The sequence below is a fragment of the Pezoporus occidentalis genome, unplaced genomic scaffold, assembly GCF_034315485.1.
Source record: "Pezoporus occidentalis ecotype Australia unplaced genomic scaffold, CSIRO_AGI_Poc_V1 ctg2, whole genome shotgun sequence".
Taxonomy (NCBI): domain Eukaryota; kingdom Metazoa; phylum Chordata; class Aves; order Psittaciformes; family Psittacidae; genus Pezoporus; species Pezoporus occidentalis.
In genome coordinates this window covers 7,231,548-7,259,462 of record NW_026913855.1, presented here as the reverse complement: position 1 = coordinate 7,259,462, position 27,915 = coordinate 7,231,548, and the positions used below count along the sequence as shown (strand labels likewise).

Genomic DNA, 27,915 nt, shown 5'->3' with positions numbered 1-27,915 from the left:
TACATACCTCCTGCAGAGACTGAAAGGTGAATGACAGTCTGGGTTTCCAGTTCTCTATTTAGACTAATCCCTAAGCTAAATTTACTGCTGTTCACCCAGAGCATCTATTCAAGGTAAATAGGTAGCACTACCTTGGAGAACCAATATCAATTTTGTACCTTTGATTCTGAAATTTTGAAGTTACATCCATCTTACTGCACATAATTTTTTTTTCACTCACAACACAGCTTTTCTGGTTTTATACCTTCCCAGATACAGCTGCATTTCCAGAACTGCTCTGTGACTATCCAGCTTAATGTTTATTCATTGTGAAAGAAACTGTTTTTTGCCAAAATCTGCTTCACAGGCTTGAAAAATTCCCAAATACATTCCTTATCCGTTCTGAGAGGGATGGGATACTTGCTATCTCAGCTCAGCATGTTCAAGCCATAGCTAGGCAATTCTTTTGAAAATGTTAGACATCTGGCTAGCCCAAATTTTGTAGATCTTTGAAGAAAATTCTCAAAGCTTTGCATTCGGAGTGGTGTTTGAAGTTTGAGTAGAAAGTATTTTCCTCACCCTTCAGCTAGCAGTCATCAAGCTCTACAAGAAAGAGCATACAGGAAAGAATAATAACAAAAATTCTTTTTCCTGAAAAATTGATACAAAGTTTTCTTTGAACAATGTAAGGTCTTTTAAAATAAGTAAAAAGAAAAAAAAAAAGAAACTCAAACCCAACTACTTGCCATTACTAGCTGTGTCAGACAATAGTAAGCTACATTTATTCACATGCATTGTAAGTTTTAGATCTAAAAAAAAACCTCAGATAATAGGCTGAGATTAATCATTTAGATCAACAGTTGTCACACCTTGTCAAATGCTGAGGTTTACATGGGACATGGATATATAGATAAGTCAGAGTAAATGTACAGATTTTTTAAGTTATAAAGTAGTCCAAATGTGATACCTGTCGGCTATGACTATATGATTTAGAGTGCTGAAGGATTATGATTTGAAGACTTGGAGAAGTGATTTTAGTTCAAGTCAGTTTCAGGTATCAAACAGCTAGGTTTCCTACACAATACTTTTCTAATCCACATGTCTATGCCTTTGGAGCCTGAGCAGGCAGACAGATAGGAGCTGATAATGACAAGGAGCATCATAACTTCCTCATTTCTTAATATGTGGGTTTTTGACACAGATTACCTAGATTAATCTGAGAGATGTACATCCAGTGCAAGAACACAGGGAAAGTATGCCGTGAGTGTTTGTGCTGGGGCAGAGTTAATTTTCTTCATAGCAGCTAATATGGGGCTATGTTTTTGACTTCTGCTGAAAACAGTGCTGATAACACAGGGATGTTTTAGATATTGCTGAGCAGTGTTTACACAGAGTCAAGGCCTTTTCTGCTTCTCACATCACCCCACTAGTGGGTAGGCTGGGAATGTGCAAGAGCCTGGGAGGAGACACAGCTGGGACAGCTGACCCCAACTGGGTAAACAGTTATCCCATACTATAGAATGTTATGCTTAGAATATAAATCTGGGAGAAGAAGAAGGTAGGGGAAGATGTTTGAATTGATGGCATGTCTTCCTCCGTAACTGCTGGGAATGATGGAGCCCTGCTTTCCTGCAGATGGGTGAACACCTAACTGTCAATGGGAAGCAGAGAATGAATGCCTTGTTTTGCTTTGCTTGCATGCCTGGCTTTTGCTTTACTTATTAAACTGCTTTTATCTCAACCCATGAGTTTTCTCAGGTTTACCCTCTCAATTCCCTTGCCTGTCCCACCAGGGGAGAAATGAGCAAGCAGTGATGCAGCGCTTAGTCACTTGCTGGGGTTGAACCACAAAAGTATTGACACCTGCAAGGCCTATAGCAGAGTCCTGAAAATAATTTGCTCTCCTGTTACCATGTGACTGAGAACCTCTATCCTTGAGAAATAATATTTAATGAAAGCCACAGATCTTCAATATATTTTAATCAAGTTTTCACTACATGCCATTGTTTATCTTCCTTGCCAACTCTTCTGCATTATTGTCACCACTTGAGCATCTAACTAAAGTGGTGTTTAATATTAAACTAGAGGGTTCATCGCTTTCCTTGTTGTCATATCCTTCAGCAGTCAAAAATATATTTTCATCAGAATTAACACTAACAGTTCCTTTAATTGATGTTAGGTATGTTAGGTCACTAATGTAACAGTCTGCATTGTCTTCTCAGTAAGGTTTAAGCTTCATGTATTCATTAACAAATTCTTTTTGAACTGAAGGGGGTTTCACAGTCACAGGACATTAACTGTGAAGCACTTACTGATTTGTTAGGATCGTTATGAATGCATCTTTTGTCAGCAAAGTAATATTAGAGGAGATTTTTAAAATCTACCCAGCATACAATTGTAAAGGCAAATCTGTACACAAAAATGAAACATGATAACTTCATTTTAATTCTACTAAACCCAAGAAAATAGGTTCTTACAGTTGCACAAAAGGTGTATTAAAATGTATCAGCAAACTGATTCAGACAAATTTGAACTCGTGTTAATTTGTGGTTTGAAGTTATATCTGAGCTGGGTCTTAAGAACAAAGACAGATCTTAATAGAAGCTATTTCTTATGGTAAACTGACAGATCTATAATCAGCCTCATTGGTCTTCTATCTTCCTGTACAGAGGTGTGACATTTAAACACTACTTAAGAGCTTGTTACTGTTCACTAAAATGCTCTGAACTGTCAAGAAAGACCCACAAAGATATCTAGATTTGCAGATTAGAGCAGCTAAAAATCTTCTGGCTGGTAGAATCTGCAGCAGCACAATGCTTCACTATGAAGCACAATCAATTGATTCTTAAGTGGCCATTATTTGCGAAGTAGACAGTCTGTTCATTAGTGGAACTGATGAAGAGTGAGATGTTAAGAGAGAGTATTTTACTTTCAGCTTTTAGACCTGCAAGGGAAATATGCAAGGGAAAGTGAGCCTCCAGAATCTCCATTCCTCATCATCACAGCCATATCCTTAGAAATGCAAAGAAAGCAGAGGAACAGCTTTGATGACTTGCCAAAGGCTGCCTTTTACAGCAATTCAGGCCTCAGATAGTTTAATCATATCATGGTGCTTTTCCTCAGATATTAGTTTGAGAGAAGTCGAGTCATGTGGGTGCAAGAGCCTAGTCCATTTAGCCTTGATTTGTCAGAAATTTGTGATTCTTCCTCATACAGGAAAAAATCCCAGTCTTTCAAAAAGTGCAGAACTACAAACACAAGCAACACTACTGTCTTCTAGTAGTGTACTTCTTTCACAGTCCTACACAAAAGTGGAATTGATACTACTTGTGAAGGTTGTCAGGATGCATGAGAAGTAGGTTACCGCTTGTAGTGCCCAAATATAACCTCTGCCCTCACTGCAAAACTCCACTGCAATCAGGCTTTGACCCTGAAACTTTAAAAGTATGGTATGAACAGCTACACTTTAAGAGGACTACTTACCAAAGATGGTAACAGTAAGACTTGCTTTTAAAATGTTGATAATTGGTCTTAAAGGTTTTGTTCTGAAGCTCTTGGTGAGAGAGAATAAAACAGCCAGGTATGGCTTCATTTCTATCAGTTCTGCTCAGAAACTGGTGAATGCAAAGGACAGGACAACAGACCTTTCCATGTTAAATGTATGACACGGTCATACTCTTGTTCCCCAGCTTCAGAAGGGAGTTTCAGCTCCGGCAGAAAGATCATTAGACCTAGGTGTTTGTCAAACAGATATTAAGACAGGATTTTCTTCTATTCCACGAGGTTCTAGAAATTCCTAGTGCTTTTGAATGTCATGGTGACAACATGAGTCAAATTGTAGCGTTTGTTTATTCATTTGACAGACTGCCACATGTCTCAGAAGTTCAGGCAGAAAGTTAGAAGGCCCATTACAATAATTAAGATCCACAGTCTCAGTAAATTTGAGATACTTGGGGAACTGATGTTTTGGGGTGAGCTTTTGTGTCTTGCTGACGAGAACCTGCCATTTAGAAAAGGCTGCAACAATCTTTTAATATTGAAAATATTAAATATATATATATTTATGTAAATAGATATATATATATTTAGGATTTGGAACTAGATGATCTTAAGGTCCTTTCCAACATTAACTATTCTAAAGTATTAGGTAACTGAGCTGTTATGCTCTCAGTGAAAAACACTCTTACCTTTTCAAGCTTGATATATCTCCATTTAAGGCAATAAATTTTAAACTCCATTATGACATCTTGAAAATCATAATAATTTCTTCTGGTTACATCTTTTTGTTAACATGTCACCTGCAGAATTTATAGTACTGCCACAGGGCCTGTAGTACAATTGTTTTCATTTCAGATTCTTAGAGACCAATGAGGGACACTATTAGCTCCAAATACCGCCTGACAATAAAAAAGAAGTTCTAACATATCTAAATATTATAGCTGGCAATTTTCACTTCAGATATCAGTAGTGTTTTCTGCTATGTTTTACATCTGTTTATAGCTTTGGCTTCTATCTGTGCTGCAGTTTTCTTTGATTTTATATCAAGAAGTATATGTTGGAAAATATTTACAATTTATTATTTATTTAAGGAATCTTGGCAAGGCGAGTTTTTTTGGTTGGTTTGTTTTTTTTGTTGTGTTTTTTTTTCCAGTTCAACAGTGTATCACAAGCCTTCCTTCTGTTCTTGTAATAGTCGGTTTGAAATGTGAGAATTTGGTTAAAACTGAACAGTTTCTTCTCTTTTCTCTTAGTCACACTTTGTGGTATATTCCCAGAGGTAGCTGTAAAAATACATTACAACTGGAAGCAAGTATGTTCAGAATAATTTATTTTGTCTGAAACTGGACATGCTCTATGCATAGTGATAATACAATTTTCTTTTTTGGTGTATATTGCATACAATGATGAAATATATATTGCATCTGATGATCCTAAACAACTAAGCAGTTGTCACAGCACTGGCAAATCACTGCATAGCAGAACATTCAATGCAGCTGCTGGAAGCCTACATTCTCCTGCAGCAATAGTAAATAGGTTGCAGACTCATCAACTCAGTAAGCCTCAGATTTTTATTCCCAAGGAGTTTCTTTCAGTAAGACTCAGCACATCCATTACCCAAACATATTGACCTACAGTTATTACTTCTCCATTAAAAATAAAAAAAAAAATCAATGACATGACCTTTCTCAGTCTCTTCACACTGAAATACTATAATGTAAATTCTTACTTCTGAATGAACCAATTGTACTGACGTAGATGAGAATATCTTGCTCTATGCTTGTGACATCCTACCCAGTAAAGACAACAGAACCCTTTCTGTCTAGGACAATGAGTGAAAAATTAGGTTCTATTATGCATGAGTAGCTCAATAAATTTATTATTTTCTAAAAGAGGCTTTTGAACCTATACAGCCATCTTCTAGGAAAAAAAGTTCACATTGATACTCAGCTGCCTTTGAGGATTATTCTAATTTTGTTTCTGATGGGTATATGTGATTCTTCTATAAATCAGGTGACAGTACTGCATGATAAATGGAAGATGACCTGTACATTTCAAGGGAATGCAGTGGCCATGTAATGGAGTCACTTCTGCCTGGAGATTTGAAGTGCCACTTGATTAAATCACCCTCAGGCAGACTTGGAGGCTGGAGTTCTACTGCCTCCAAAGCAACTAACAATGCTAAGTCTGCAACTGCACAACTTAAAGCAAAACATTATGTAGCTTCATCTCTGTGCTGGCCTTGCACACGCTACTGCCAACAGACTTCCTCTGAACAAAAAAGCATGTTTTACTCCTATGCCCCCTTCTGCAGTTTCCATACTCTGACTCCTCTTCCTCAGGACCTCCAGTTTATGTATCTTGCAGCCTCCCTGACCTCCCCACAGGCAATCAGTCCTGTCCCCAGCCTCTCTCTCAAGGACCTGTGGGAAGGGAATTTGTAAGGCTGATATACTTGGACCCTTATTACCTAACACTTGACAACACAGTCCCTTTCCCAGATGCCTTTTCCTCTCTCCAGTCGTGGAGTTCCCTTATATTCCAACTGTAGCAGCCAGCAGCCAATAATCACAGTCACACTGCCACAGTAGTAGTAAAGAAATAGTATCACCTGCTTGTCTTTGAAGCCTCGAGTTGTTCTGGCAGTAGCCTAACCTGCTATTTTCTCCATAACAAGAAGCATGGAAGACTACTTTCATTCCTTGGCTATGACAATTTTGGAACCAATGACAGTCCTTGATCTATGATATCTCAGTTATAGCATCAACATTCCTGTAGCAATCTTGGACTTAATTGTCTTGGGAGTTCTACTCAAGAGACTAAACACTCCTTAATGTACACTGTTGTCCTGGGTTCAGCAGTAGCAGTCATTTTTCTCCTTCTTGGTAGCTGGTGCAGTGCTGTGTTTTGACTTTCAGCTCGGGAACAGAGCTGATAACAAGGATGTTTTGGTCTGGCCAAGGACTTTGTGAGCTTCATGCTCTGTCAGGGAGGAGGGGAAGCTGGGAGGAAGCAGAGACAGGACACCTGACCCAAGCTAGCCAAAGAGGTATTCCATGCCACAGCACGTCATGCCCAGGATGTAACTGAGAGTTACCTGGAAGGGCTGGGAGACTGCAGGGTTGGACAAGGTATGGGTCGGTGCTCAGTAGGGTGGGGTGGGGAGAGTTATTGGCCGGCGGGTGCTGAGGTGTTGTATTCTCTTCCCTCGTTATTTCTTTTATCATTATTATTATTGGTGGTAGCAGTAGTGATTTGTGTTATATCTTAGTTACTAAACTGTTCTTATCTCAACCCATGGGAGTTGCATTCTTTTCGATTCTCCTCTCCATCCCTCCGGGAGCAGGGGGAGGGCAAGAAGTGGGGGGAGTGAGTGAACAAGCTGTCTGGCTGGGTTTAAACACAACCGTGAATAATGCTTTTCTTTCCCTTAAAAGCACATGTATGCATAAACCAAGATACATAACCTCGAAGATTTAGACGTTTTCTCACTACTGTAAGCATATGAATTGAATGACATCATTAATATTTAGACAAAACCATTCACTTTTTATGCTCTTTGTGATCAAGAAAAGCCCCTGATGATGTTGAGAAATTCTGCTCTGTAATTTCTAGTTATGAAGCAGAATTCACAATACTCTATTTTTAAATTGAGATTAACATGACTTTTGACAACTTTGATAATTTCTCTAGTTATACCATTATTTTTTATGCAGAGCCAAAAATGTGAAATAACTTTCAATCATACGTGCATCTCCTAGGCAATAGAACCTTTGAGGCGTGCTTGTACATCATTTCCCAATGTATGGAAAGAAGGGGAAGTTAAGTGGTGACAATCAGTTCCTCCCAACACTGTTTCACATACATTTTAGCTACCCTCAGCTTTAAACCCTGATTGATCGTTTGCCTAGTTAAGATAATTAAAAAAAAGAAACTTTGCAGGTATTTTTATTTCATGAGAGCAACAGAAGCAAGGACACATTTTAGAATTATAACCAAAATACATTGACTTTTTTTTTTTCCTTGCCCCTTCCAACTTCATAAAAAATGCAGCATCCCAAAGGTATGTTCTCTATTGCAAGAAGACCCCTACTCAGATGGACTCTGTAGAGCATAAATAACCTTTTCTAGACTGGTGTTTGTCTCTGACATGAGGCCTGTCACCCGCAATAAACAATAGTCTCTTCTTAATGCTCGTCTTGCAGCTTTGTCAGGGCTTGCAGCATGGCTTTGTTTAGTCTTTGAAGAATTTTCTGTAAACAGTGATCAATTTTTCTCTTGATTCATGCTACCATTTAAAATTAATTGTGGCAAAGTTTAAATGACAGCATAACAAATTAAACAAGAAGAGTCCCTAGGCATTTATAATGTTAACAGCTGGAGCACTATAACAAATATTTTTCCAATTTAAAAAGGTCTAGCTCATTAAGTGTAAAGGAAAGATCAATTCAGATTTTCAAATGCAGCAGGCTACTAAATAGTCAACTAACTTTTGAGTCCTGTCTTGCTCTCCAACATGAATGTTAATAGAACTTTATTAATTGATCATTATATCTAAAAGAGAACAAACAATCCATTTCAGACTTAGTAATTGCTTAAATGAGCCCAATTACAGGACACTCTTAATGACAAGTATTACATTCACAAATTCAGCGTTATGTACAGTCTGCATTATATTGTCTGCATTTGAAATTTAAGTTCTGTGCAGTAACCAAAACAATGATTATGCTGCAATATTGACAGTAATGGTTACAGACAGCCAAGGTTACATTTTCACTTTCATATAAGCAATTTTATCATTCACCACTTTTATCCATTGCTTACTATTTCCAGTCATGCATACTGCAGTTGGTATACATGTTGCTGTCTGGGTTGATTTTTTACATTCTTAAGGACATCTTAGCATGCACAGAGTCCACATGTAAAAAAAAATATATATACTTGGGGAAAAGAACCACAGGTTGAGCTGCAGCTTGAAGTACAGAATGTTTTTTATTCTGCCAAACCGTATGCTTCACTCTAAAGAGAGCATTAGAGATGGCAGAAAAAAAAATCTATAAGTTACTCAGGAAAAAAGAAATCCCCAGAAGTAGGAGTAGGGAGATGATAATTTGCAAAGAAGTTTTTAAACAGAAAGGTACAATGCATGGAGTTTCAGCTCAGATGAACCACTACAAAGCAGGAAGTAGCTTCTTGTTGTAGGATAAAATTAGATGAAGTGACGTGACATATCTAACTGTATGCTAGAGATCTACACAGCCAAGTTCAGAGACTGAGTTTGTAGAGACAGAGCTCTCCACACTCTATCATTTCTCCTAATTATGAAAGAAGAGATACTAAGACTTTAATCAAGAAGACATAGTGAAGATGGAAACTACAGATTTGAAGTAGGAAGATATTTGCACTAAGAACAGGGAGCTCACAGAAATGTTCAGATTCCATATATATGTACGCAATATTATCTTCAAAAGCAACCGCTACTGCTTAGTTTTTAAACCAAGATAATGTTTATCACAGGTGTTTCATGGATATGCAACAGGGGACATACATTTTGAAGAAAAACTTCTTAAGCAGAAAGTAATGAAGAAAACCCTGTTCACCAAAGATAACTGCAGTCAGTTATAACCCTCCGGAGAGGTGGGAGGCAGGCAGATCTGAGTCTGAACAGAAAATCTGTTTAACAACTTTCCTCAGGCTTGGGAAGACTGAATCAACTTCAGAAGATCTTGTTTTCATCCTCTTTAGTTTCATTTTTAGTGTTCTTAGAGAAGTTCTACTTGCGTGCAACTGATTCTTGAGAATTCCAGTTTCATGAAACAAGAAGCCCCAGATCAGAAATTCCTAACCTCACTTGAGGTGCAAGGATCCAGATCAGGGCCACCCTGAGGATTTAACACTCAAGAATGATGAGCTGTATCTAGCCTGGGAAATAGCCCCCAGCTCCAGCATGTTTAACTGCTTTTCATCTGAAGATAGTCATACTATGCCTAGAATCTATTTCTATCCATGTGGCAGTGAATTCTGATTTAGATAGAAGTGCTCCCACTCACTATTTTGCCACAAATCTCAGAAAGCATACCACATTTTGAGATTGCATGCATAACCATATAGAGAGAAAGCAGAATCCATGAAGCTATTTTGCCCAGGACAAGAGCCGCATTGATTTATGCCTTGGAAAAATCAAAGTTTGCAGTTGAATCTAATTCCAGTAGCTTGACAATTTACATGCACTACCAGCTTTTACAAAAAAAGAAAGAAAGGTTGGAAAAGGGCAATAGCCCATTTTTCTTTTTTCTCTGCAGTACATTCCTCTTTGTTTCTACAGAGCATGTCTTCAAAATGTTATTCCCTTCTGTATCTATTTCTGAAGAAATATTTATTTTCATTCTAACATTTAATTGCTATAACCTCTCGCTAGATGCCATGTCCCTCCAAACAAGGAATACAGGCCTGCATTTCTGTTTCTTTTATGAAAGTCTAATCCTACTCTCTAAAGTTTAAAGATTACACTGGTATTTTTGTATCTTTTCTGTTTTGTATCAGAATGTAACCATAGTTTTAATTCCTTTTACTTGAAAGTGAGTAAGAATCAGTAAGCATTAAAGGCAGATTCATCTTCATCCTGAAGAATGATTTATTTCAGGGAAGAGAATAAGATGGTACAATAAATGTAGTATTCTGACATGTCAGTTTCATTCAACCCGTCTCCACAGGGGAGATTCAGTACAGATGGATTTCAAAACAACAGTGAAAACGAAATTAATGTTAAAGAGCAATTCACTTACTATGTGCAATCTCAAGATACTACACTCTTTACATTCCTATGTGAATGCAATTTGTTGCTATTATTCTAGCATATGCAATTTTCTTAAGAACTAAGATCACAGCCTCTTGAGGAGTGAATGAAGATAGCAGGAGTAGTTTAACCTGGAATACTAAAATTATATCTGAAGCCGTTACCTCCTAAGGAGACAACTGCCTCAAAAAGTAGGCACCATGAGAGATGTTTCCCAGAAAAAATGTTTTTACATCACGACAGTTCTTTCCCATTCTTGAGCTATTTCAGCTGAGAGAAGTCTGAACAAGTACTTACATATATTTAAAAAAAAAAATGAGTGCTACCATCTTTCCTGGTGAGTTTCCTTGCCTGTTTTCTTGGGCTTTTCTTTCTCTCAGAGTATCATCATTTTATACAAGATGGACCGGGATGGGTTAGTATAAGATAAAATTTCTTTAAGATAAGTAGGCATCTCCTGAGATTTTTAAATATCTCTGGTTTATATTATATGAGAAAATGCATTCCAAAAACATTTTGAAGTTTCACTCAGAATAATCTCCTTTGAATGCTTTATGCTGCCATTCACATCCAGAAGGAAACTTGAGCAATGTAAGAAAACAGGAGGAATAATCATTGTCTCAAGCAAAGAGTCTTAATATTCAAGAAATTAAAGACATTCCAAACCCAATTAAGAAGTCTAGATTATAAAACCTAGTAAGTAAAGACTTGACAGAGTGATATATCTTTGCAAATCTGTAGAGGTGTCTGCTTTGAAATAGATATTAACCCCAACCCTGCCATATTACTGGCATTTTCATACACAACTTAGGAGCCCCTCCTGTACATCAGTCAGCAGAGTAAGACACAGGACTCACCTGGGACATTCACTGAAAAAAGCACTGCACAGTCCATTAAAGTCTAGTATTAGGAAGAGCCTTTAGCAGGTGACATCATGGAATCAAGCTTTTCCCCAAATAAATATTAGGTCCTTTTAAGAAAAAAGACCAAGTTATTTTACACGGTGTATCAGCCTATGTGAGCTCCTTCCAAGCCCACAGAGAGGAGTTTTTGACAGGACAAGAGGCAATGTGTACAAACAGAAATACAGGGGGATCCCTCTGAACATCAGGAAACACTTTTTCTGTTGTGAGGGTGACAAAGCACTGGCTCAGATTGCCAGGGGTGATGGAGTCTCTGTACTTTGAGACATTCAAAAGCTGATTGGACATGGTCCTGGGTGCCGTGGTTTAAGCCCAGCCAGCAACTCAGAACCACACAGCCATTCGCTCACCACCCACATACACTTCCCTTCCGGGCAGGATGGGGAGGAGAATCAAAAGAATGTAAACCCCACTGGCTGAGATAAGAACAGTCCGATAACTAAAGCATAATATAAAATTACTACTATTAATAATAATGATAACAGAAATAACAAGGGGAGAGAATATAAAACTAAAATGGGAAAAGGAAAAGAAAACAATAAACACAAGTGATGCACAATACAATTGCTCAACACCCACCAACCGATACCCAGCCCAAGGCCAAGCAGCATTCGCTCCTTTCCAGGTAACTCTGCCTAGTTTATATGCTGGGTATGACGTGCTGTGGTATGGAATACCCCTTTGGTTAGTTTGGGTCAGGTGTCCTGTCTCTGCTTCCTCACGGCTTCCTGTGCCCCTCCTCACTGGCAGAGTATGAGACTGAAAAAGTCATTGATTGGAGTAAGTGCTACTTAGGAACAACCAAAAACATTCATATATTATCAGCATTGTTCTCTGACTAAAGCCAAAACACAGCACTGCACCAGCTACTAGGAAGGAGAAAAACAACTATCACAGCTGAAAACAGGACATTGGGCAACTGGCTCTAAGTGGCCAGTTGAGCAAGGGGTCAGACCCAGTGGCCTCCAGAGGTCCCTTCCAACTTCAGCCATTCTGTGATTCTCTTTTTACTACTTTTGGGGTATTTCCCATGGCTGTAATTCACCTGGAGGCAACCTGACTTCCATTCCTAGATCCTAAAACTTTGTGCAGAAGATATAAGCCTTTATGGAGCCTGTAATTTTCCAGTCTTAGCACTTCCAAAGCCTAGGGTTTATATAATAAATACTTATCTTCATGTAAAAGACAGGCTGAAATCCTGAAGGCTTAGTAAGCAGCAAAAGAGAAATTTTAACTCATTTGTTTCTGGAGGATCTGGTTGGAGTCAATAACTTCTCTTGAGCTCTTCCTGTGTGAAATGACAAATTCCTAAGTCAGAACTTTTACTGATATTTTACTTACATATTTAAAAAATATGGTTTGCTAATGTCTTTCTATGGAAGCTTGAATCAATCAGTGCTTCATAGGGCTTAGGTCTTAATTGCTTTCAGGTTTGTGAAGTCTGCAGGCTGAAGATTCAAGCAGTCAGGCCTTCTGACCCTTCTTTTGATTCTCCCTGTTCAAAGACAGTGAAGATCCCAGGTAGGTAAGTAGCTTCATTCAGAGTAGAACATTACTCCCTCTTTTGGCAATTTTGCTTTCACTGCTTTCATGTAACACCTGTGACATCTTGAAAATGTACTTCCCTGGGCCTTTTATTTATTGATATGAAAGCTGAAGTAGTTCTCCTCCCAAAAAGGTATTCTTTGTTGCAAAACATGAGACAGAAAAAGTGATTAAGACCCATTTCCTTGGCCAACCAATAGAAAGCATGGATCAAGATGTTCCAGATAGCACCAGAGCTTGCTTAGTCTAAGAAAAGCTCAGATATGCATCAGATGCAAGGCAACAGTCATCCCCCTATCTAGCTGGGGTCCTCTGTCAAGGCTGAGTTGCTAGACAAGGAAGCACAACTACAGAGACAAGTGGCCTGAAGGAAGGTACTTTTCCAGACCAATATTCTCAATAGTTAGGGAGGAGGATGCATGGGCAAAGAAAAAGTTTGAGCAGCATATACTTCCATTGGACAGTACATGCATAGACAGGCCTACCTTCATAGAAGTGGAAGTGTTTAGTTTAGAATAGTTCAGCATATTTCTCACAAATACAGGTTAGTCTGCAGAGAATGATATTTAGTCAGAGAAACAATTACTATTTCAAGTACAAAATGAGGAGGAGACATTATTCAGTAACTGTGAAAAAAAAATGAATCATATTTATGCGTTTTATAGGCAATTATGCAGAAGTATCAGAATAAAATGTTATTTTAGCTTATGCTGACACACGATTTCAATAGGCAACTTTATTATACAAAATACGCATAACAGATCAATGTGAAGTTAATTTTATTTTAATTAAAACTTTCTTCATATTTATTATGAAATCCAACTCTCATTCACTACATCCCTTTTGTTCTCAGTGACTCAATGAGTACATCCTCTAAGAAAGGGAATATCATCAGCCAGGAGTTCACAGATCAAGGATATCTGCTAATAGCACAGTACTTCTTTGGGCTGAAATACACGAGTGACTTGAAGTTTCTTAATGTTAAAGTTTTCCCTAGCCTAAAGTACCTCCAATCATAGGACCCATGATGATGCCAGCTGCACTTTGTTGTTGTTGGAGGATGGCACTTTGAAAGGATTAAGTAAAGATAACAAGATCCCACTGTTGCAGCGGTTGTGCTTTTGGGTAGAGGAAGGCAGGGACAGCCTACTTTTCCACTTTTCTACACACATGACAATATTACACAGTTCCCATTGTCAGCAATAAGAGAAATCCCTGGGTTACATTTTCATTACAAGGGCACACCAAAAAAAAGAGATACTGGCTTAAATCCATTTGGGAACCAATGCTGTTTACCTAAAGCTACTAAGATTAAACAGTATGCACTGCTCCTGGTTATTTTGGTAGCCCGTCTAGTTTCAGCTATAAAATTCAGCAAAGAGTTGGGAGTGCCAGCTAATTTAATCGATAGAGTAGGGTTCTTTTCATAAGCAGAGGGTAACTCCATGTCTCACTCTAAAACTCTAAAACTAAAAACTGTGTTTTTACTGTCTCACTAAAAACACTACCTATATTTTTAATGATCCAACTTTTCAGGAAGTACTGTTCCCCATGTACGCACAACCAACCCCAGGTATGCTTCCCAAAGCCACCCTCCAGTTAAACTCTCCAGTTTCAGGTCTTCTCTCACCCACTAGTTGATTAAAGAGAATAAACCCAGTAATGCCGAGTCCCTATTTGTTATAAATATGCACATCGCAGACCACTTTCCAATACAGCCTGACTTTCAAGCAGCTCTCCAGACCCACCTCACAGCTTCTTCACCCTCTTCTGCTTTTCTTTTCTCACCATGTCACACAGTCTCTTCACCAGCTACCATCTGCCAGAGCCACTAAACACCACTTGTGACTCATTACAGCTACCAATTCACCCTCTGGAGTCACTGGCTCCTCAAATCGTATCATTTCCCTAGTAGAAGTAGAGCTTGTGGCATCTCCTTTTAAACATCTGTCATCATTCCCAGCATTCTTTCTATCTCCTTTAGGTAAGAGAGTTATAACTAGTTACACTGAGTTGGGGAAAACTGTTGCCCTTACAGCAGGCAATTTAAAGATCAGAATTACCAAATAACTTGACATCTCTAAATGGCACACTGAGCTCTGCAAGTAAAAGTAAATGAAGCATTAAGCTACGCACAAAAGCCTTTCATTTTCTTACAACAAAGAATTATTTGACTGTATAAGACCAGATGATGTAATTTTATTGACAGATCTAGAACCTTCCAGGTGACTGAAAGAACACCCCTCAGTAAAGACCTATGATAAGCTGCTGCAGCAATTAAATACTCCAGGAGAAAAAAAAAGAACGAACTAATTAAAAAAAGAGTGTATAATTTTTGTGATTATTCCCTGAGTCTTGTGTCTGGGTATGCACTTAAAGACTAGCAGGAATGAAATCTGCTGTACGCATTTATCACTGATTACTTAATTTTTATAGGAGATAATATCCAGACCTTTTAAATGTCTTGAGGTCCCAGGATTCACTTCTTAGAATGAGGAAGTGAGACTACCTTTAGCAGCTGTTTTATTTTCCAATAAAAAGCCTTCTAAAGTACCAAAAGGGCTCAACTTTCAAAAGGGTTGAAATTGTTATAACTTTCCTTTAACCCACAGAAAAGGGAATAACTACAGTTTGCAGTAAATGGTTAATTTAGATATTTTTGGCTTTGATGCTGCTGTTACTTTCTTGATTCTCCTTGGACTGTCAGGCAATTTCTACTCAACCTCCAGCAACATGAAACTCATCAGTTTCAGATTACCTGGAAAACACTGTGTAAGAGCTCACATTTGCTTCTAGCATCCCCCTTTCCTGTTGTTAGAAAAACCTCCAAAACCAGTAGATGTCATCATAGCCTCTGTCTTTCTCCCAGCCTCAGTGCTGCACAGAGGTTTCTTATCTTGGGCAAACTGTGGTGCAAAGAGCAGCTGTATCTATTGCACCCTGAGTTACTGAACTTGATTTTAACTGTGTTTTCCTTCTGCAGCTGTTCTGGAGCTGTCTTTGGTCCCAACAAACCTCTGGTTTGCTGAACCATCAGTTTTCTCTTCATCTTTGACTACTGCATTGTTTCTCATGGTTGTGTCCATACTTGATGTGTTTGACTCTAGATGCACAAGAGGAGACTCCTGGGGTAGATAGCTTTAGCCCAGACCGTAGCAGGCTGGGTGAAGACCAGAGAGATTCAGATCAACCAGAACTAAGGAGGCTTCTTTCTTTGGCAGTTACGTCTTCTGTGTGTTGCCATTGTGTCAGAGAGACTGAGCAGGTACCAGACCTCTCTTCACCACTGGGGGGGTCCAGAAATGTGTACGTGGGTGAACACATGCACTCTCTAGAATCTAATAAAGAATGGGCTTATGCTGCTGCCTCACTGGGACCATTTTTCATGTCTCCTTCCAGTCTGTCTGTAGAGTTTGCTTTAAGAAGATCAACATAATTGGCACTTATTTGGGGGAAAGGGAAGATGGAGGACAACAGTAACATTCACTTTCACACTGTGGTGATAGATGTCTCATTTCTTTAGTAGGTTACACATTTTGAGAACTTCTCCACCTCTACTCTTGGCAAAATTGTTTCTCTGTCCTCTATCGACATAATGGTTAGGGTTTAAAGTGGTAATCTAGCTCCTTTTGCTTGACAGCTTATTACAAAGTGCTGGTAAGAAAACTGTTTTGTCCATAAATTTCTTCTCAGGTTTATGGTTTGCAGCTGGAAGATCAATTTTCCAAATGTGGCAAATACAAAAAATACATTATTTTCCTTGTATGTTACATGCTTTTCTTTGAAGAAGAAAAAAGTTTTCCCCTCTTTCTAGCTATCCCTGTTTGAAAATATATGTACAACTTGACCTTTACCAGCAGACAGCTGATATCTAATGCTGTTCCATCCTTAGGAAATAAGTAATTCTGAAAATCAAAACTATACCTTCAAAAGATAGCCACAGTATTAGCTTTGCTGGGCACAGGGAGAACTCTCAGAGAAAAAACATTTGAGATAATGTCAAAGGCACTTCATATACTAACAGTCACCCTTTCAATAACAACTTACTAATTCCTGTTTTCACCGGTCAATCAGAAATACACATAGAATCAGGAAGATAAAAATTCTGCAGTAACAAATATGACAAATGACGGGAAAAGAATTCCTTCTCCTTTACTCAGTGGAAAACTCATGGTGAGTGAGAAGGCTCAATAAAGTGTAGGTTGATTAGAGTGATGCATGTCTAAAGTCTTAATAAAACATGAACTGCTACACACTGCATAATTACAGGTTATAACTGTGTGTACAGTTATAAGCATGCACTAATGAACATATAAGGGATTGTACTGTTCAGATTCTGCTACAGAATTTAGCTACAAGTTCTTCTAAGACCAGAGACCAACAGGCTGTTTGTAACTCTATGTAATGTTTTCTGTGGGTAAATCTCAAGACTCATTGATGATGTATACCATTTATACATGCCTTATATTTACAAATTAAATCAAATATTAAGTGATTCTTTATATGCCATGTTGCAAAGTGTGATCAATACAATGATCACTTTGTTTTTATACCAATGTAGGAAGCTGAACATAGGATGCTCATAATCACATGATAAAATAACTTTTCTGTTGGAAACAAGTAAATACTGGCCTAATTTGGAAATCATCAAAGCTAAGAAATGTGCACAGGCAAAGGAACAAAGCTATCAGGAAAAAAAATACATAAATATAATTGCGAATAAATAAACTCTATAGTGTAAAACCCAAACATTTTGGAAAGATATCTTTCATTCATGCAAAAAAGCAAATAATTGCACATAGCAAACCAATCTGCAAAATCCAGAAGAAGGTCCTGTTTTTTTTTAAGAGGGGAGAAAGCTAAATGTAGTAAATAAATTATTTACAATAATTAATCTATCTGCTAAAGCCCCTGCATCAATTTTATTGATTAATCATGTGGAACTATGGACGTCACTAAAAGGAGGGTCTTGGAAGCAGACTTGGAAGTTGCTGTGACTTGCAGACCACCGTGGTGGATTTTTAAATGAACTTTTTTTCTTTCACATTACATAACGGCACATAAAAATATGACAAGGACTGCTTCTGGAAGAAAAACTACAGAAGAAATTAGGTACAATAAATCACCAACCCATAAATGCTATAGATGGTATTTTAGCATCCTGGTTGACAGTATTTTTCTTGATTTTAGCTACAGTCAGTTTGTTTTGGGTTTTTTTATCAGAAAAATGTATTTTCCTTTTTAAATATGTAAGTTGGAAAATGCTTATATTTTCATTAAACCTTTTCAATTTTTAAAAACTTCATTTTTCACATTGAAGCAAATTAAAAACATGAACAGTTTTTTAACAAATTGGCAAAATTTTCACAAACTAGTAAAATTACAGATAAAAATGATGAAGTTTCATTATTGCCAGTGAATCAAAAGAGAGGAAGATTTTTTTATAATGATTGGACCAATATTTACCAACCATGAGTTATAAAACTAGGCATCAAAATTCCAACATCAAAACACAAATGGAGAAATGGAAATGGAGGGAGCATCGTTGGCAAGGTAGGGAAGGACAGAGGACACAAAAGAAGTGGACAGTACAGCACATTTATATTTGGAATTTCCTCTTAAAAATATCTGTGAGTAGCTTCTCTTCTGTTTCCTATCACTGTTTAAGAGGTTATTGACATGTGTTGGGTATCTACCAGGGTTTCCTCAGACACCTGAAGAATCACAAGCAGCACCAAAAATAAATATATTAGTGGGAGGTTGTCACCACTAACATAAACCCTAACCCCAGCAGTGTTTTAGTAAATATAATAAACCCTAACCCCAGCAGTGTTATAGTGCTTCGTTTCTTCTCTATGCAGCCAGTCCCAGGCACTTTGTTCAGTGACCAATCCCCCTTCCCAGCTGATGGACCTAATTATGAGGCCATTTTGGCAAAGGGCTTAAGCAGCACAACTGTATAAGTAGATACCCTTCCTTTAATAAGGATTATAGTTGGATGATTTGAGTCTTACTTAGTCTGTATTGTGCACAGGGTTGTGACTTAAAGTAGGATATTTAATACTATGGCATTCAGGGCTCAGACGTGTCTTGTGCCTTATGTTTTTTTAAGGCTGAATGTTGGACACAGCTCTCAGCTGCAGCACACCAGCCTTTCCTCCAGTAACAAAGAACCCAGGCAAAAGAAAGAGCCTGGAAATTCAAGGCAGTAGGAGCAACTTCTCCTCTTGTGTGAATTGAATGAAAGAAGCTTTATAATTGATTAATACAAAGGCAGACAAATAAAAAAGATGTTTTGCAGAGTAAGTCATGAATGACTTCTCTAGAGTCATAAAATATCAACTGAATTAAAGGCTTAGAAGTAAAGAGAAGAGAACCAATGCGAAGGAAGCAAAAAAAAGATGAGCAGGTGAGAGGGGAAGGAACAGAGGTTTTGTTGCTGGGATTGCTTGCCTCCTTGAAATCCGAGCTACAAAGGAAAAAAAAGGAACTACTTCTATTCTGGACTAATGATACATGAAGTGACTTGTTAGAAAAGAAGGAATAGCATCCTCTTCAAAGGCAGGAATTTTGACTCACAGATTTCATTCTATCAAAGAACAGTATCTCTTTTATAGAGACTGAGGAATTTGCTTCTTTTGGTGCCAAGCACCCTATAAAAACTGTAGCATATGATATATATTTTACAAACATATTTCTGTTCTTCTTGCAATTTGTAAATAAGGAAACAAAAAATCCTGTAGGTGAATCTCTGACGTGATATTGTTGCCTGCATTTAAACTTTTGGGCTACTTGGGAAACAGAAGTCACTAATGCCCTAGTGTTGATTTGCGCTTCTGAGGAGTTTTAATGAGCTAATTGAGAGCAGTCTCCTATCTATTTGAAATGAAGTAGCACTTAGAGGCATGGAAGCAGAATCCACCCAAGATCTGGTTTTAGCTACAGGATTTGCAAAATGCCATACTTAAAAAAAAAAAAAAAAAGTTGTCTTTTCTTTCTTTTCTTTTACGGTGTTCAGGGTGTGGGGAAGGACAGAGATTTATCACAACAGAGTTGCTTTTACATGAAGAATTAGCCCTGTGTACTGACTGAGAAGGACCAGCCACCTCCCAGTTTAATGGCTAGCCTGAAGGCAAGGGAGAAAGGGGCTCAGAGAACAGTAGGCTGCTAGAAGCAAGGAGGCATTCGAGTTTGGGCAGTTGGAATTACACAGATGATAGCAGAAATTCAATGTTAACTGGAATTGGGTAGCTGGTGAGCTGTACTACCTTAAGTGAAAAGGTAAATACAGCTGAAGTAAAAAGAAGAAAGCCCCAAGGCAGGTTCTGAAGCATTGAAGTCATCAATGCATCAGTTCAAGGCATTTTAATTACTTTGGACGTTAAGCTTTCAGAGCTCACTGAAATCAAGCAGCAGGGAAGGATCACTTTGTGTGGGGCAGTGTTCCAGAAAGCTTTCATGCACCCTGGAGTACTGTTAAATCTGTGTTTTCCCAAACATGTTTATAGCAATAATAAGAATAGGTGGAAGAGATGCTGGGCAGCAAGCAGAGTACAAAGGACATAAACATGGGAACAGAACATAGTACAGTGACAGTCAGCACATTATCTCAGCTTTATACTAATAACACTGCTGTGAGATGTTTCTTGCCTGACACTGTACATAGAATAAATCTAAGACTTACTATCAATTAGAGCAGGTGAGGGATGGGCATGTGTTAGGCCTGGTTTAGGAGGTTCAGCCCTAAGTTTGCACATAATGGACCCCATTCTGTAACATAGTGAAAACCAAACACAAACGTAATATTATTTTTCTTCGTTTTGCCAAGGGCCTTGAGTAAAATTATAGGCTAACGATTCAGCTAAAGGGAAGCAATGCCATAGGAAAGCTCCCTAGTAGACAGTGCAGGTCTCCGTGGCAGATGTGCAAAACCATTTGGACATTTATGGAAACTGCTGAAAATACATAAGTAGCATTTAGCGAGGGAAGGTTGGAATGATTGCATCTCTCCAGTGAGGTGGCTCCTTCCTTGAGAGGACTAAATATCCCAAATATTTGAAATTATGTATGTTCAAAGTGAATTGAAATTAATCTGTGAAAACACCCAAAACAGAACTAGATGAAAATTCAGACCAAAGCCATTTCTTGAATGTTTGGGGAGATAGTTAATAGCAGCTTTTCCTTGCAGAAGAGAGGTCCCTTATCTTAGAGAGGATGGAGGTGGGAGCTGCTATAAGGCTGAGCACTGGCAGAGAGATCCAGGACCTTCATGAGCTGTGCTTGTGACAGAGAAGTGGGGCAGCCAGGGGCTCACAGACTGAAAGAAAGGCAAAGAATTAATTTGCCTTTGCAATGGTGTCAGGATATCTACCTGTGCTCACTGTGTATGTGGCCAGACTGCCTCTCTCCTGAGACAGATCTCAAGCTGATGAGGGTGAGGGAGGAGGTCAGTGCCAAGGCAGGAGCTGGGACTGGGCTTGTTGGGTCCGTGACTTCCTATCTGCACTAGGACATGGGAACTGCATCTCTGCTGTGGGGACAGAGTTCTTCCTGCGACAGACACTGAAAGCTGCCAGCAGAAAACTCTTTTGTCTTCCCTCCTGAGAGAGGATAGGACACATAAAAGGTTTGCGGCACTTATGGGAACCAGACCAGGCAGGCCGGAAGGGGCTGTCACAGGCAAAGCCGTCTGGAGGCATAAGGAGACAAGACCCTTATTCTGGGTCTCCTAGAAACAGGTCTCTTCCCACTAGATTGACCTTGCTGAAGCACAATTTTCTTCCTCAACAACAGCAGCAGAAGGAAAATGTTTATGCAGCTGACTCTTCAACCCCACATTCCAGCTCTGTCCCTGACTAGAGAGCTCAACTCCTAGTGCAGGGGAAGACAGAGCTACCAGAGACAGGAAGCCTACAATAAGGGAAAGAAATGGTAACAGAAGGTGCAGTAACTCAGTCATCTGGCTCATCCCTGTCCATTTTTCCTGAAAAAAAAACCTCTTTTCATTCCACTGTGACAAGAAGGAAAACTCCAGTGCGGCTGGGGTGGAGAGCTGGTGATGCACAGGGAAGATAGTAGCTCCTCAGTATGTATCTCGATCAAGACATTATTTCATATTGCACACAAATGCATGATAGTTTCAGTTTGTACCAAGATCCTCAGGCTGATGGTCCATCTTGGAACCTGAGCCACAATTCAGATAGCTCTGCATACCTCTGCTGCTGAGGAATATTTCTAAATGCCCTCCAAAGTGGGCATCCTCATTCTCCAGCACTGCTGCAGGAAGCAAAAGAACTGACAGGGACATCTAGCTACAAGCAACAATGCGAAGCTGCTGTCTCACTGCTGCGCCAATATCATAGAATCGTTACAGTTGGAAAGGACCTTAAGATCATCTACTTCCAACCCCCCTGCCATGGGCAGGGACACCTCACACTAAACTGTATCACCTGGTCTTGAACACTGCCAGGGATGGAGCATTCACAACCTCCCTGGGCAACCTATTCCAATGCCTCACCACCCTAACAGGAAAGAATTTCCTCCTTATATCCAAGCTAAACTTCCCCTGTTTAAGTTTTAACCTGTTACCCCTTGTCCTATCACTACAGTCCCTAATGAGAGTCCCTCCCCAGCATCCCTATAGTGTGTTTATTTCTAATGGGCCTTCACGTCCCATCCTTACAGCACTGATTAGAGGTGTTAACTTTACAGTTTTGCTATCTTGCTCTGCATAATAGGTATTGAAATAAGCTGAGAGGAAATTGATGTAGGCACAGGTAATGGAGGATTTGTATATGCAGTCAAATAAATAAACCCTATCCAGCATAATCAATAAACAGAGATACCTGTTTCTGGTTTATTACCTTTGCCAAGGTGGAAAACAACCCTGCAAATGTCCTTGAATTGTAGGAATTAATATCTTTGTAATTATCTAAGACTGACATTTTCTGGAAAATACTGAACACCGTGCGTTAGTCATAGATTTCAGATGATACTAATTCAACATTCATGAACAAAAATTGTGCCTGAAAGGAAGATTTCTTAAATAATTTGGCTAACACATAGACAATTCGTGTTGCTCCTTTAATTCTACAGAACCATAGTGAATCTGTGTGTACGGGTCCAGAACGACAAAGCCACAGATGAAAAGCAGAGTAAATTTATTTTCATTACCTTGCCAGCCAGAGGATTCCCGCAGTAGCATACGAGCAGAGGCACACAGGCAGGGAATGCAGCTCAATCCATGCTAGGGGATCTCCCAGTTGGATCCCTGAGCCCTGGCTGCCAGGCACCGTTTGCCCTTCCTTACCCAGGCTTTTCCCCAAGGTGCCCGTGGCTGAGGGGCTCAGCTCTGCCCTGCGGTGGGGCCTTTGGAGCCAGCTGGGACCAGCTGTGTCTGGCACCAGGCAGCACTGTCTGCTCCGCACACGGGATGCCTGGGCAGCGCCTCACTGCTGCTGGTGCTGACAGCACTTGGGCACCTGCACCCGGTACATGCTGATGTGCTGCAGGTGCTCTGGTTTGTGACATGGAATAGGGTATCCGTTAGCCAGGTAGAATTGTGCCATCACACCCTGCACTCTCCTCTTTATGGGGCTAACATAATTCATAGAATCACAGAATGGTATGGGTTGGAAGAGACCTTAAAAATCTCATCCAGTTCCAACTCCCCTGTCATGGGCAGGGACACCTTTCACTAGAGCAGGTTGCCCAAAGCCCCATCCAGCCTGGCCTTGAGATTCTCCGCAGCGTAGGAGTACACCTCACACCTTTGATCCAACAGTGTTTTTTTGGTTTTCTATAACCCTACTCAAACTCCAGCAAAGAGCATCTTTTACTTTAAAGAAACAAAATGTACACAAGCAGTACGTGATCTGACTCCACTTAGTTTCTGTATGCAGTGTATGCCTATTAATGAAGTATTAAGGATCTTGGATCCAAGGCTAGCCATGCCTTGGTACGAATACATAAGCACAAAGAAAATGGGTCCATGGTCATGGAATTTATTCTACTGGGAGAAATGTTTTAAAATAATTATATATTTACAATCTATAATATTGTCATATCTACAGCAAAAGTTTAAAAAAAACTGTAAAAGTGCACAAAATCTCTGTTAGCAAATGAACTTAACTACTTCAGAAGAAATTACAAGCAAAATTTATTCATAATAGAAGACAATAATTTAGGTGGTATTTTGTCTTTCCCATTTTAGTATCATTCCCGAATAAATCCTGTATGGTTTTGTTCTCTCTCTGCAAGTGGCAGTTTTCTCTAGAACCTGCTACAGGTTTTACTGCTGACTTCAGTAAAGCTAAATCTTTGTTTCTGAAGTAACCATCAATTTAACTTCTTACAGTATTCAACAGATAACAGCATTCACTTCCACTCATATTTTTTACCCTCAAAAATATGCAAAAATGAAAATACCAAACCCATATCTGTACATTATATTAGTCACCAAAGGAATCCTCTAAGGCAAAATAAGACAATATTAATGCAACAGAGTATAAATACAAATGAAATGCTATAGAAGGGGCAGAAGCCATAAGCTGCTCTAGAAAAATGAGAGGTGGATGCCTGATCATCTCAGGCACAGCAGTTAAGAAGTATCACTACGCAAACCTAATGTCTTATGGCATTACTGAGGTAATGTTTTAAAAGGTACAGTGCGGCAGGAACATGTCTGTTACCAAACTCCATCAAAAAAGTTTAATTACAGAAAATAAATTATTTTAAGTTATATATAGTAATTTTTTTATTTTTTTTTTTTACAGACACTTAAGGAAATCAGGTGACAAAACACATTTTATGGACAAAACCAGTTTCTCTTGAACCAGTTTATAGAAGCAAGACAGTAAAAATAATAACCACAGAACTAATCTGAACAGAGCCAGTTCAGATGCAGCTAACTTGGAAAAAGCAATCTGACTCAAACCTGGCTCTGGGTCAGCTTGGGTTCTAGTGCCACCTGCTGAAATAACAGCATTTTCCCACTTGCAACCACAGGTAATATGCAATTTAAATTAATCCATTGCATTAGAGGGCAATACATGAAGAAAAGTCACACAGAAGATGAGATGCTTGAGTAATCTAAGTGCACATCAAGAGTGCCATACACTGAACCCAGTAAATTGAGAACCTTCTCTTGAATGATGTCAACCTGCTCTGAAGGGCAATAGTCATCCAAACTTGATCTGTAACAAGGAATTGAAAAAAGCATGAGTACAGGTATCACCACCATGACCACATTTTGTATTCTTCTAATGTTCTTCATCAAAGCTGAAGCTACTTTCAAACCGTGATGAGTCCTGCCTTGCAGTATCCCTTCAAAGCATAGAGCTCCTCCTCAATACTTTCAGTGGTAACCATTTGCAAGTTTAATATAAAGTCTGTAGCAGAGCAGGAATGTGACCTATTCATCCTTCCAATTCTACTCTCTTCCTCACTCTGACACAGAACATGCTGGCAGTCAAAGTTAAAGCAAATGATGTATTAATGGACTGGTGAAAAGTTAAGATCAAAAAATTCAAATGCTATTAGCAAAATAGGTAGGAAAACTTGGGAAAAAAAATCTTCACAATCCTTGGGATATAACATTATTTACAGTATCTATTAATGAACTGCAAACAGCAAAAAAACAGAGCTGACATTTCTTGGGTTTTATGTCTGTCAAGATCTACATAAATGATTCTGCTTTCCCTGCAAGAGTGGATGATAACCATGCAGCTGGCACAGGAAATACAGCTTTCTTTTATTGCAGGTGTTAGTCATATTAAATCTTGTTGACAAGAACAATTTCATGTCAGCTTCTGCTATTGCTGACTTCCCTTTAAGGGCACACTTACTATTTTTTAAGTGATTAAATTACAACAATTTGTTAGCAGATACACTGTTGTCTTCAAATTAAGTTTTCCCAGGACAGATCCCTAGTTATCCCAGGTGCCTGGCCTCAAACTCCATCCTTTTCTCCCAAATAAAAGCATAACTTTTACCCCACATAAAGCTTTACTAGAGCCTTCTAGAATATAAATTTCTTTCAGCCCAACAGATGAAAGCCACTTCCATTAGAAATTTTGGCAAAACCAAAAAACCTATCTGTAGTACAGTAAGCCCTCAAGCAATAGAAAAAAGAATGTGTGATTTCAACCCATGCAAGCTTGCCCAAGCTAGCTTTGCTCTAACTAGCACAATACAAGTAGTGGAGAAGTATGAACCTCAGTGACAGCTATCAATCTCAGCACACTCAAGGCCTCATCACAGGCTTTGTACAGCCTGTGTTGAAGCTGATTAAGTCATCATGTTTTTACTGCTTTTGCAATCTGTGCTAGCTATTCTAAATCCCAGTAAAATTGGCTGTCAGAAGAGAACCTTCCCTTAGCTGTACATATACTGTCAATGCTTTATGTCAAATTGACAACTTTATCAGATATCAATTTTCACTACACTGTAAGGTTTACATTTTAAGACAGAATATAAGACGTGCCAACCATTGCTATATTGATAAAATCATTTAGCTATGTAAGCACAGTCTGAGAGTTTTAAAGTAGAAGTGTCTATGTAGTCTTACCGAGCAATTGTCACAAGCGTGGGCTTAGGCATATCTTTTAGCAGAACTTTAATGGATTTTATGAGGCCTTCGATCTCCTCTTCAGTGCTAACATGGTGAGGAAGCTCCATATAATCACAGGTCAGACCAGCCTGATGGACCTACATGTAAATTAAACAGAGATCCAATTTCTGATGATGAATTACTGATGTAGCTTATGTGTGCAGAAAGCCTCTAAAATAACATCCCCAGCCTAGTAGGTAACTTACTCTCCAGGCAATAAGAGCCGTTTTTTTTTTCCCCAACTTGTTCTTTAAAGAAAAAGAATAAAATTCAGAGGTTATACTGATTGCTTCATTATCTTCAGTACACTGGACTTCTCCTACGAATTCAGAGTACGCTGCAGTCCTTGAAACTGACAGGTCTGACCTTTTACAAACAGGTAACTTAAGTTCTATAAGGTATATCAACACATTCTGGTAAAATGAAATCATCTTCACAGGAAGCAGTCTGAGATGTCACAGTCCTGAGAGATCACATTAATGTCCTCTAAATATAAACAAGAATACTAGAATTTTAGAAGCTTGAAATAGAAAAGCTGGCCTAAGTAACAAGATGTATAAAAAAGGAAAACTAGCAAAATCTCACAAATTCAATGTGAAAATGAATCAAAAAGCAAGCTTTACATGAAGCATGATCTTTTTCCTCCCTTTTGAAGCTACACTTTTGAAATGTGTCTATTTTCTGGTCTTTTACCTAGTCACCTACCATTTCATAGTCTGGGCTTTCCATCCTGGTTTTCAAACTGTGAACTAGTTGAACAAGTGGCTTCATTCTGGAGTTAAAACAAAACCAAAACTTCTTAGAGAAACAGCTGGAAACATATAATTACCTTAAGCGTAAAAGAGAGGGATGAAAAAAAAAAAGGAAGAAAGGATTTGGCTTAGGATATGAAAATGAACTTTGCCCCTCTGTCATCTGGCACCTGAGAAAAACGAAAATTATCAGTACTATTGTAATGTCTCACCAGTTTTGGGGTTTTTTTTTTTAGAAAGTCCCTATATTCATAACTGCCTCTGGCAAGGCCTCTTTGTACTTCTTTTAACACAGACCTGCAGAGAAGCTGCTGTAACTCAAAAGTCACATGAACCTGATACAAAATGCTTGTGGTCACTGTAACACAGGTCTGGCAGTAACAGCTGCATTTGATGGGGAAAATGCGTGATTTTCCTATGAACGGAAAGCTTGGACTTTTGTTGTTTCTTTTAAATTGAAAACACTTAGTTTAAAAGCATGCTGGATGCTTCTGAGACACTCTGTGAACACTGTCACTCAGGTGCAGCCTTTCATCCACTTACATTTTTCCACAGAAAGCAGAACCTTTGTGAACCCCGTTGAAGTCTTTCACTATAGCCTCCATAGTTTGGTGCTTTTTTGAGAGCTCTGCTTCACACAAATCACTAAATTTTTAGTCACCAAACATGCCTCCCTCCACAGGCAACAGAACTTGCATGAAGCTTTACAAGGCTGATCTTGGAAAGCTTACCATGGCACTGAAGACAACAGACTGCCTTTTCTTTTGTTTTGACTCTCCTCTAAAGGAAAAATGGTAGCCTTGCATAGATCCT

The 27,915-nt window shown here is 38.9% G+C and overlaps 1 protein-coding gene across 5 annotated transcripts in view; it reads right to left on the bottom strand.

Annotated features, from left to right (window-relative positions):
- Positions 1–200: 200 nt before the first annotated feature.
- Positions 201–27,915, bottom strand: part of CUNH5orf22 (chromosome unknown C5orf22 homolog) — a 49,869-nt gene continuing 22,154 nt past the window's right edge. Inside the window, exons 7-10 of one of the 5 annotated variants that reach the window (XR_009964584.1) lie at positions 27,056–27,122; positions 26,309–26,448; positions 21,501–21,651; positions 18,120–18,455 (exon numbers count right to left, since the gene is read on the bottom strand). Coding sequence is in view for 4 of the 5 variants with exons in the window: in XM_062617694.1 (XP_062473678.1) it covers positions 24,803–24,935; positions 26,309–26,448; positions 27,056–27,122 (340 nt within the window). In the remaining variant the exon portion in view is untranslated. Of the gene's footprint in view, positions 583–18,119; positions 18,456–21,376; positions 21,652–23,764; positions 24,936–26,308; positions 26,449–27,055; positions 27,123–27,915 lie in introns of those variants that run through there. The other 4 variants (XM_062617698.1, XM_062617697.1, XM_062617696.1 and 1 more) reach the window with 4 other exon arrangements.